General features: G+C 44.6%; 1 protein-coding gene across 1 annotated transcript in view; it reads left to right on the forward strand.

Annotated features, from left to right (window-relative positions):
• The first annotated feature begins 1,028 nt into the window (after positions 1-1,028).
• Positions 1,029-12,185, forward strand: part of LOC309340919 (cilia- and flagella-associated protein 337-like) — a 31,533-nt gene continuing 20,376 nt past the window's right edge. Inside the window, exons 1-9 of the mRNA XM_081860154.1 lie at positions 1,029-1,254; positions 6,043-6,325; positions 7,006-7,059; positions 8,270-8,353; positions 8,677-8,742; positions 9,456-9,686; positions 10,285-10,364; positions 10,768-10,860; positions 12,065-12,110. Coding sequence (XP_081716280.1) covers positions 1,169-1,254; positions 6,043-6,325; positions 7,006-7,059; positions 8,270-8,353; positions 8,677-8,742; positions 9,456-9,686; positions 10,285-10,364; positions 10,768-10,860; positions 12,065-12,110 — 1,023 coding nt within the window. The 5' untranslated portion in view covers positions 1,029-1,168. The remainder of the gene's footprint in view (positions 1,255-6,042; positions 6,326-7,005; positions 7,060-8,269; positions 8,354-8,676; positions 8,743-9,455; positions 9,687-10,284; positions 10,365-10,767; positions 10,861-12,064; positions 12,111-12,185) is intronic.

The raw sequence follows: 12,185 nt of genomic DNA on the forward strand, positions 1-12,185 counted from the left end.
ATACAGTGGTACCTTGGGTTAAGTACTTAATTTGTTCCGGAGGTCCGTTCTTAACCTGAAACCGTTCTTAACCTGAAGCACCACTTTAGCTAATGGGACCTCCCGCTGCACCGCCACTGCACGGTTTCTATTCTCATCCTGAAGCAAAGTTCTTAACTATTTCTGGTACTATTTCTGGTTTAGCAGAGTCTGTAACCTGAAGTGTCTGTAACCTGAAGCGTATGTAACCCGAGGTACAACTGTACAGAAGGTTGAGCTCTTATAACAGTGAGGATTCAAATATAATACAGTGGTACCTCACGTTACATAATACTCTCAGATTTCTCAAGGTTTCTGCCTTTGGAGACCGTTATCTCAAATGGAAAGTATTTCAGTTCTTGAATGTACAGCTCCATCATCCTAGCAGCACACACTCATTCTCCTTCATTCACACAATTTGGTCACATAGGTGAATGTTTCGTCCATAAATGGATCTCAGCAGTGGCGTAGCGTGGGTTGTCAGCACCCGGGGCAAGGCAAGTAATTTGCGCCCCCTAACCCATGGATTTGCGCCCCCTAACTCGTGGATTTGCGCCCCCTAACCCTAACGCCCAGATGTTGCGCCCGGTGCGGCCGGCACCCCCTGCACCCCCCACGCTACGCCACTGGATCTCAGCCAGAAATATGAGATCAGTTCTGCTGCAAATGTATCTGTGGTAATTCATATCAGAGGGAGAGTGTGCACAAATTTCTATAGCTATACAGTGTACTCAGGTAGGTAGAGGGAGTTTTATTGTGGTACAGGTGGCACCTTTGAATCACAGCTCAGGGCCCTTCTACATGTCACTTATAGTGCTGCAGCTGCTCTCCCCCCTCCTAATTTTCCCCTCAACGCATATATATTAGCAAAGGGTATACAAATGTGCACATGTTCCCCAAGACTCTTAAGCACCTAGCAACACCCCTGCCCTGAGGGTGCTGCAATGCATAATCCCCAAGATGTGGTGCTGTGGGACTTGGAGGAGGTGCTAAGTAACCTGAGCTGTGGCAAACTGTGGACAGACAAGCTCTAACCAGCAGGCTCCAATCTTAGGAACAAAGTGGGCACCCACCGCTGCCTCAGGGGAGTGGAAACAGCAGTGGCATTGTGAGATTCAGTTGCTGGCACTGGGAAGGGTGGTGTTCTGGTATGATTTCTGGTGCCAGAATGCCTCTGGGGAGAAAAGTGAGGCCAAGTTCTGCTTCAGGACACTTAGAAACATCCACACTTAGCAGGTAAGAGGTGAGGGGGGGGCGGGGAGGATTTGTTAAAAAAACCTCTCAATGCATATATATATATATAAAAACATTGCTGGCTTTAAAAAATAATAATAAAAGGAGTTTGGGTGCAGACTGAGTCCAAGAGTGACTGCAGTGCTGATCAGTATTGTTTGGAAGCTATTTGCTTGTTGTCAGGGAACCAAATGCTGTTCTTTTGCTTTCTTATAAATTGTAAAAATTTTCAAACCCTAACGTGAACAGTTCCTTCCCTGAGACATGATCGCTTCACATTCTATCGCCTTGGTGAATTCTATATCACTAGTGCAGATTCTTACTGTGAAAATCCTTTTTTTGTTTGTTTGCTTGTTTTGTTTGCTCAGTCTGCTTTGCTTGGGAACGTGCAACGGATTATAATTAGCTGCTCTCAGACACCAGTACTGCCTGAGAAGGAGAGTTCCTTGACTTGGTTTCTTAGAACAAGAAAGATAAAACAAGGCTTAACTTTTGCCATACAAAAAGCCAAGAAATAAATAATAGCAATTTTGGGAGGGAGGGGGTGATAGCAAAGGAACAGTATTTCTTTTGTCAAACTATCACTCATATGCAATTACAGTGGTGCCTCGCAAGACGAAAATAATTTGTTCCGCGAGTCGCTTCGTCTTGCGATTTTTTCGTCTTGCGGAGTGCGGATTCCCCGGGTATTAACGGTTTTACGAAAAAGGAAGCAAACTCGCAAGACGTTTTTGTCCTGTGAAACAAGCCCATAGGGAAATTCGTCTTGCGAAGCACCTCGAAAAATGGAAAACCCTTTCGTCTAGTGAGTTTTTCGTCTTGCGAGGCATTTGTCTTGCGGGGCACCACTGTAGACTCATGGCACGCACTTTGTGGAACATATAGCCCTGTGATGGCCTGGGACTTGGGCTCAGACTTGGAACCAGACGAGTCTCAGTCTGCACCGGATCTTTTGCCTCAGGCATCATCTGAACCAAGTCTGGGGCCTGATCCTCAAGAGTCCGGATCTGTACAGGTTCCCCTGCAACAGACCCCAGCTGGGCCGAGTCAGGGGCCTGAGCTTGCCCTGGCTCCAGATGCGGGGATTACCTCATTGCCTCCAGCTGGGCCATCACTTACAGCTGCTCCACTACCAGTTGGGTCAGGGGAGGCTGAGGCGGCCTCTGGGTCTAGTAACCCACCGAAGTCTCCCAAGCTGCAGAGACTAAAGTCTGAGAGAAGGAGAGACCTGAGTACTCGCAGGAGGAGTGCTCACCTTTAGGCGAAACAGGGAGGTGAGTCGCAGGGGAATCAGGACTGGCCGCTACCCCAACAAAGATAAAAGGCTGTCGGACCCTGCCCCAGGTTGCAGGAGCAACATTGCTGTATGCTAGATCCTGGCTGAGATCCTGTACCTGTCCTTGTCTGGTTTCCTGCCTCATGTCCTGCCTTGGCCCTGTCGGACTGACTCCTAGCAGAACCTTCAGATTCTGGTCCAGTCCTGGACTGCGTTTCATGGGTTACCTCCTGGGCCCAGCACAAGCCCAACACCCTGCAAACAAAAGAGACCCTAGAATTATAGAGTTGGAAGGGGCCTTGAGGGTCATCTAGTCCAACCCCCTGCAAAGCGGACATCTCAACTAGATCATAAATGGCAGGTGGCCATCCAACATCTGCTTAGAAACCTCCAAAGAAGAAGAGTCCACCACCTCTCACGGGAGTCTGCTCCACTGTATAACAACTCTTACTGTCAGAAAGTTCTTCTTTCAGAATCTCCTTTCTTGTAAATTGAATCCATTAGTTCCAGTCCTACCCTCCCTAACAGAAGCATGGGGGTGGGGGGTGGAATACAAATCCTGTTCCCGTTTCCTCTTGATTATATTAAGGTTTGAAGTATTCCTAAGAGAAGAGCCAGCTATTCATCAAGCATCATGGATCGAGTGTTCATAAACCAGTTTTAACAGTGTTTTGCAATTGTTTTCTATATGCAACTGTTTTATATCTAAAAAAAATTATAAAAATTATAAAAAACAGTTTAAAACAGCAGCACATGCATAAAATCAATTCAATTCCAAGACAGGTGCTAAGATGAAGATTTTAGAAGGTGTGTTAATTTTGCTATGGGCATTTGATGCGGTTTGAATCTCTCTGTGTCTCTGCTGCTTGCATTGTTTCTCAGTTCTTTTCTGGGAGGTAGGAACAGAACAGTAGCACACTGCTTTTATGTTTGTTTTTGTAGAAGCATAGTTTTGACATGTAATTTGTGCCCCATTGCAACACATAATCACTTTGACAACCTCCCATTATTACCCTTCTCATCAGCTTCCTTTTAGCAGCATTTTTTTGGGGGGGGGGTACAAATGGCAACAACACACTTTTTCACCTACTTAATTTTATTTTGCAAATGTTTTCAAATGAATAAGTGTCCCTAGCATTTTTTTAAGCACACTGCTAAAATGGCATGGTTAGGCACACATTTACTCCTGTAGCCACACAACTTTGCTACGCCCACTAATATAGTTATAACAGCAGGATATTCACACACAAATAGCGCCATACTCATAGAACGATGGAGAGTCGCTTGTAATTATTTTTGTAGCTTATAGTGGAAAATCAATGACTAGGTAGCACTAAAAGTGCACATTCTAGAAGCACTCCCAATTTATTGCCTAGCCTTTGTCCAATGCTGCCTCCTTGTGAATTTAAATAGATTAGCATTTATTGTTTTCGTCTCTGGGAGAGTCGTTGCAAATAAGGCAGCTAGCCGTACAACACTATACACTAGTTTCCAAGTTGGCCGTCTCTTATGGTACCCAACCCAGGAAATTAGGGTTGTATTAAATGATGCTGCTTAGCTGACATTAAGGCTTCCAACCCCATTGGACACCAGCCAAGACCAGTTTGTTGTTGACGCGTCCATTTACGTTTAATCTTCTCCAGCACATGTTATGGAGGCTGACAATAAGCAGAAATATTTGTATGACTCACCCACCCTGCCCCTGCAATCCTATTGTTTATGCCCAACCAGTCACTCTAGATTGGAGACATGTTAAGGTGTCTTCTCTTTTCTGTGGTGCCATTGTGCAGGTTCTTTGAGAATCTGAATGAGTCACTTCACCTCGTTATGCCCTCCATTTCCCTCCCCATCCCATTTAATCACATGATAACTGAAAATTGTGAGGGTTATAGATAGATAGAGTTGTGTCCCTGTGTTCGCACTACAGTGGTATCTCGGGTTACATACAGGATCACACTTCAAAACGACCTTGACAGATTAGAGAACTGGGCCAAAACAAACAAGATGAATTTTAATAGGGAGAAATGTAAAGTATTGCACTTGGGCAAAAAAAATGAGAGGCACAAATACAAGATGGGTGACACCTGGCTTGAGAGCAGTACATGTGAAAAGGATCTAGGAGTCTTGGTTGACCACAAACTTGACATGAGCCAACAGTGTGACGCGGCAGCTAAAAAAGCCAATGCAATTCTGGGCTGCATCAATTGGAGTATTGCATCTAGATCAAGGGAAGTAATAGTGCCACTGTATTCTGCTCTGGTCAGACCTCACCTGGAGTACTGTGTCCAGTTCTGGGCACCACAGTTCAAGAAGGACACTGACAAACTGGAACGTGTCCAGAGGAGGGCAACCAAAATGGTCAAAGGCCTGGAAACGATGCCTTATGAAGAACGGCTAAGGGAGCTGGGCATGTTTAGCCTGGAGAAGAGGAGGTTAAGGGGTGATATGATAGCCATGTTCAAATATATAAAAGGATGTCACATAGAGGAGGGAGAAAGGTTGTTTTCTGCTGCTCCAGAGAAGCGGACACGGAGCAATGGTTCCAAACTACAAGAAAAAAGATTCCACCTAAACATTAGGAAGAACTTCCTGACAGTAAGAGCTGTTTGACAGTGGAATTTGCTGCCAAGGAGTGTGGTGGAGTCTCCTTCTTTGGAGGTCTTTAAGCAGAGGCTTGACAACCATATGTCAGGAGTGCTCTGATGGTGTTTCCTGCTTGGCAGGGGGTTGGACTCGATGGCCCTTGTGGTCTCTTCCAACTCTACGATTCTATGATTCTATGATTCATACGCTTCAGGTTACATACGCTTCAGGTTACATAAGCTTCAGGTTACATACACTTCAGGTTACAGACTCCGCTAACCCAGAAATATTACCTCGGGTTAAGAACTTTGCTTCAGGATGAGAACAGAAATCGTGCTCCGGCGGCACAGGAGCAGCGGGAGGCCCCATTAGCTAAAGTGGTGCTTCAGGTTAAGAACAGTTTCAGGTTAAGAATGGACCTCCGGAATGAATTAAGTACTTAACCTGAGGTACCACTGTATACCTTTCAAGTACATTTCCACCCTCAAATACTTCTGGGCACCGTAGTTTACCCCTCACAGAGTTACAATTCCCAGCAATGCTTAAAAAAACGACGGTGCCCAGAATTCTTTGAGGTGAAAAATGTGATTTAAAGTAAGGTTACCAGACATCCCTGTTTCCCAGGGACAGTCCCTGGATTTACTCATCAGTCCCCATGCAAAATCCATTGCACTTGAAAAGTGTCCCCGGATTCATTGAAAAAAATCTGGTAACCTTAATTTAAAGGAATTGTGCGTGTGCATAAGCTGTAACTTGTAAAGGAAGCTGTTACCTCAATCTGGAAACAATCTACTGTTGTTTCTACTGTTACTACTGCTACCGCCAGCAACTAATAATTAATGATAGGTAATTTATTATTAAGAGATAGTTAGTTCATTAATAATAATAATAGCCATGTCCATGCCTGCCTTCTGGTGTTTGTGCTCTGACAGCATTCTGAATGAGTTGAGAGAGACGACAGATACAACAGACCTTCTGTTTCGACGTGCGCAGACTTCATTAGGAGGGCACAGGTTGCCAGCTGCGTCTCCAGTTTCCCTTAGCAGTTTTTCAGAAGCTCGGGAGGAGGAGATAGAGAAGCTTCCAGAATGGCTGCTGAGGGAGCTGCTGAAAGGGCAGCAGAGGAGTTACTCCATTGGACTCATGGAAAATATACTGGAGGGTGAAAGCGTTCGCCATCGCGTTGACTCATCCAGAAGCCAGTGGAAAGGAAAGGTATAGTGAATTCTCTTGCTGGGCTCCGAAGGGCTTTTCAAAATGGTAAATGCTATGAGAGGACGAGGAGAATCTGAATTTGTTGGGTGATAATGGGCTCGCTGGCTTTCCATGATGTCAGAGAGCAGTTCCCTCTATAGAGTCAGTTAGAACTGCACAGCACACATTGCAATCTCCACTGAAAGCCACTTTGCAGACACACACCCAACAACCACCTGGAACATGAAACAAAGAGACAGAGATTCATACACCATGGTTCCAACTACTTGCAAACATTATGGACAAGGTAGGAATCGCCTGGCATGGGGAAGCCTTTTCCCCCATAGCATCCTGATAGCATATGCTCCGGGTCTGGTCCTATCATTAGGCAGAATGAGGCAGCTGCCTCAGGTAGCGGATGATGCAAGTCGTCATCTAGTGGTAGTGAGGTTTTGGAGGACTGGGCTGTGTGCCAAAGTGGTTCACTGGGTGGGGTGGAGCTGCTACACTAGCTTCCTGGCAGGTGAGTCTCAGTGATTTACTGGGGGGGGGGGGAGCAAGGCTGTGGGAACATAGGTTGCAATTAATTGAAAGGTGTCCTCACGTAACATTAAATCCATAAGCATCTCCCAAGTCTTAAAAGGGGCCCATGTGCACATCATTTAATTATTCCATTTTTATTTATTTTTTGTCTTGGCAAGATTGAGCAGCAAGTAACCCTGGAACAGCTTCAAAAGCTACATGTGGCCTTTCAGGTACGACCATCCCAATGAAATCATATCAGTGTATATTATTTCACTCATAATGTATATCATTTCACTGTATATTGTTTCGCTGTTAGCATATTGGCTGTTCTCTCATACCAATTACAAAAGGGCACCTATTTAACTTGCATTTATGCCTCAGAAAGTTTGGAGTAAGAAAGTATTGAGAAAGTGTGTTCGTGAATTTTGTTAAGAGATTTGTGTCTGCAAGAGAGCAATGTAATCATTACTGATGTAATGCAATGCAAGACAAATATCAGTTCTGATCATAGCTGTCAACATTTTCCCTTTTTTAAGGGAAATTCCCTTGTTCCGAATAGGATTCCTCGCAAGAAAAGGGAAAAGTTGACAGCTATGGTTCTGATATGTTAGCTTGCAAAGATATCTCAAGCAGGGCTTTGTGGGCCCTGTGTTCAGCCCCCACCTGCATCCATATCCTTGTTCTCTCCTCTCTTCCTCCTGCACTGTAGTCAACCAGGTGGTGTGGAACATAAGAGTCTCCTGGACCAGGTCAAAGGCTCATCTAGTCCAGCATCCTGTTGTCACAGAGGCTAGCCAGATGCCTCCTGGAACCTCTCAAGTAGGATCTTAAGCCAGGTCTTAAGGTCCAATGCATCTTAAGGTCCAATCACATCCTTAGGGTTAGATGCATCAAACTTTTCTTGGGAGTTCTGGTTTCATGGACTTCTGAGGGTTCCCTATGAGCAAAGTACTGACAAGTGTTCTTGACATGGAGTAGAGAGAGGCTTCTGAATGAGTGAGAAGCATAATGAGTTTTTGTTTGGCTTGCTTATGTGCCTTTAATAAAAGAAGCAGTGATCAGCAGGCAAATTGTATTATGATGACCTGGCACTAAATGTTATTACTTGCTAATTACTGAACATCAAACTGCTGTTAAAGTGACAACCACAGAGCAGGATCAAAAACCGACAAACCTAGAAGTGAATCAGGTCTGCCTTGTGACATCAAAAGCAGCTCAGGGACAGGGTCCCTAGGAACCCCAATACGCTGGGAGTGTCTACCCAATTTTGGGCAAAGACATGAGATATAAAATATCTTTGTGCTTTATGTTTGCATTCAGGTTTGATCACAAGTTTGATCTTTCCAGGGAGAAAGAAATAGTACCAGAATGAGGCTCTCTTGGCAAGTCTGCTGCTTCATAATAGCACACTATATTTCCTGTTGCTTTATCTGCTTCCAGGACTTAGAAATTAACGGACATAAGTATTTGGATGTGGAAAACTTCAAGCGCACGTTGAAGAAATGCATGGGGTCACAAAATGCAGTAAGCAAAGCACAGTTTGAAAACCATACTGCAATGGCATAATACCGTAGATGAGATGGAATGGGGGGGAGGGGGAGCACTTTCTGTCCTGTATTTAGGCTCCAGTGCTCTACACACTTACCTGGGAGTAAGTCAGTGTTGCTTGCATCAGTGTAGATATGCATAGGATTCTACTGTTAGCCTCTGGCTTCCATGCCCTTAGTCTTTGTTGGTGCCACCATTTGGGGCAGTTCATGTTTGCTGGATTGAAGCTAGAAACTACCTCATGTAACCTTGACCATTTGTGTGTTGAAGGTTGTTGTGTACATCCTTTGCTCCTACAGACTGATGAACAAATAGAAAAGCTTTTCATGAAAATTGACTGTTCTGCAACTGGCAGAATTCGTTGGGTAAGTGTGTATTGGAAACCCCAATAAGCGACAATTAATTAATTGCTTAAAATAGGATGTAACTATGAATGAGTACAACGCTTATTGGAATGAGTGAAAAGATGATGCCAAGTCAAGGAATATGCCTCTGAAAGAAAGATGTTAATGTGTTTCTCTATAAAACAGGGCACTAAATAAGTCCAGCCTTCCTCAACCTTGCGTCCCCAGATGTTGATGAACTACAATTCCCATCATCCCCAACCACTGGTCCTGCTAGCTAGGGATGGGAGTTGTAGTCCAACAACAATTAGGACCCCAAGGTTGAGAAAGGCTAAAGTATGCTACGATTTTCCTTGTCGCATGAGGTGTTAAGGTTTGGCAGGTGGAGGGGCTGGTTCTCAGAACACAAACAAAACCAAATTTCTCCTCCAACCTTACACATATAAGATTGCATTATCAATGTGAAGCTTCATCCTTAAAGTGTGGACACTGAACTTCTTAGTGATACAACAAGGGTCTTGCTTTCTCCTATAGTTGGTGTCTCACAATGCATACATTACCAACATTAGTTGGCTCCATTTTGGCAGCGATGTGTTTATGATGGCATTGTTCCTATGCATAGTTTCTTAGCAGTAAGCCCCATTGAACACAGCAGGACTCACTTTCAAGTACATACGCATGGGATCTGGCCTCTTGAGCGCTGAGACAATGACTGTCACTTTTTTCCGCCCCAGCATGACTTCTGCACATACATGCAGCTGGAATATGCTGAACAACATGAGTCATCTGCCCGGTTGAAAGAGGTCTCTTTTGCACTACCTGCCACCATAAAGGAGATCCCACATGGAGAGCCTGTGCTGAAAATTTGCTCGCTGTTGGATAGCACATTGATAACAGCTCGAGAAGACGGACATATTTCCTTCTGGTCACCACAGCTCAAGCTGATACGAAGCAAGATGGTGTTTGTATGTCACATTTTCTCATGTCATAGGTTCTGGGATGGCCGGTTTTACTTATTTATTCATTCATTTTCCAAGGACCTCAAAATGGCAAACATGGTTCTCCCTCTCCTCATTTATTCCTCACAAAAGCCCTGTGGGGTGGGTTATGCTGAGAGGCAGTGACTGGCACAAGGCCTGCTTATTTGTTTCAGTTTATATTGCACCCTAAGCCCTAAGTTCTGGCAAGATTACATTTTAAAAGTTCCTCCTCATTCACCTGAACTTCCTTAACTTAATAGGTTTGTGTCCTCCTGTCTTCTACCCAGGACTGTCTGTCCCTCAGTTACTTTTAGTTCAATTTTCCTTTGAAAAGATGAGAGCCAAAGTATTCATGATTCAGGAATGATTGCTTATTTCTCTACCCCCACCCCTTACGTTTAAATCCTGCCTGTTTTTCATCATGGAACCCAAGGCAGCATACTTGTGTGTGCGACTCCAATGCAGTCTCCCATCCAAACCCAGATCTACATTGCTTCAGCAAGATGGTGGCCTCATGTTCCTTCAGACCATACCTTGGAGTTGGCAGGCAATACTTAGCTTCTTGCCTTTTCTCTTTTTTAAGGAGAAAGCCTACAGAAAATCTAAGTGGTTGATGGATTTCACTGTCATGACACCATATAATAAGTTGATATTGGGAACTGGGTAAGTGCCCTATGTGCAAAAGCTCAAATAAAAGCCTGTTACCAATATTTCTTTCGTCCAAAGCTTAGGGGTTGACTGGAGAAAGCTGCATAAACAAAGTAGTTTGTGATCTTGGCCAGCATTACAGGGTTGGCATAGCGGACAGGGCATTGGCTTCGGGGCTAACTTGATGGGATAATGGAGATCAGAAACGGAATCTCTTGTCTCTTTGAATGTTATCAAATAGAAGCTGCAAAGGTCCCTCAGTTAGGGTCACAACTTGGGAGAAGGTTTTGAACCCTTTCCCCAACACTGTTTTCGGAATGAAAATCCCTCCTTCAAATGCTAATTGCCTCCTTATTATGGGAAACCAGTTCATACAACCCATGATGGTTAAATATATAATATTTCAACTTTGTGACAGGGATCGCGAACTTCAGCTCTATGAAAGCTCCAACTTTGAACCCTACCTTCAAATTAGTGGTTTAGAAGCTATACCTTTGAATGTGGATTACTGGTAAGGCACTCAAAATTCAGGTCTTATGTCAATTATCTGCTAATAATCATGGCATACTTCTGTGTGTGGCTATATCTATTATTACACTTATATCCTCTTCTTCAAGCTCAGGTTGGTTTACTTGGAACTCCCAAGCAGGCCCAGAATCAGGACCCAACACCCTCTAGTCACTGGCGGAGGAAGAGGAGTGCGTGGAGGGCGCGCCGCCCCCGGCAGTGCGATCTCCAGCATGCCATCGCTGTTGCCCCCCCCACACACACTGGGCGCCCCACCCCCGGGACGCGCACCAACCTCGCCTCCGCCTGCTCTCCGCCCCCCGGTGCTGGAGCATGAAGCTTCACCACTACATCTAGTAGCTACCAAGGCCCCAGGACCTGTTCTGAGTCTCCTTGGGCTGAATGCCAGCCTTTGTTAAGTTGTCATTTTAATTTCCCTATGACATGAAATGCCATTTTGATTTCTCATGATGAATGCCCTGAGTGCTGATGCTTTAAGCATGACTGCAGGAAACCACAGGGAGGGAGAGTGCCATGGTTTTATATACTTATTAACTTCTGAAGATTTATTTCATGTTTGAGACCTTAGAATTCTTATAACAATTGGTTAACTGTGCACTGCATGAAGACAAGCTGGTAAAATCAATAATAATAATAAAAAAAGGTAAAGGACCCCTGATAGTTAAGTCCAGTCGCAGACGACTCTGGGGTTGCGGCACTTGTCTTGCTTTACAGGCCGAGGGATCCGGCGTTTGTCCGCAGGCAGTTTTTCCGGGTCATGTGGCCAGCATGACTAAGCCGCTTCTGGCACAACGGAACACCGAAACCAGAGCAGCACACGGAAACACCGTTTACCTTCCTGCCAGAGCAGTACCTATTTATCTACTTGCACTGGTGTGCTTTCAAACTGCTAGGTTGGCAGGAACTGGGACTGAGCAACAGGAGCTCATCCCATCGTGGGGATTTGAACCACCGACCTTCTGATCAGCAAGCCCAAGAGGCTCAGTAATTTAGACCACAGTGCCACCTGTGTCCCATTGGCAAAATCAATAGTTTGTGCTAAAACCTTGGGTGTTAACATAATCTCCTTTAGATATGTCTTCAGGTTTGTCTTGAAAGTTATTGTGCAAAATATTATTTTGGCTCAGAACACTGATTTTAAGCAATACTTAATTTTTCTTCCTCTTTGTTTTCCCCCTCCAATTCAGCTACACAGATCATGATGAATGCATGATTCTTTATGGAGATGACCAGGTGTGTATTGGGAAAAACGCTTGCTAGGGAAACTGTAGGCCTTAAAACTCAGTGGGTAAGGAACCCATCTTGCCA

The sequence above is a fragment of the Podarcis erhardii genome (genome assembly GCF_964252035.2).
Source record: "Podarcis erhardii genome assembly, chromosome: 4".
Classification (NCBI taxonomy): domain Eukaryota; kingdom Metazoa; phylum Chordata; class Lepidosauria; order Squamata; family Lacertidae; genus Podarcis; species Podarcis erhardii.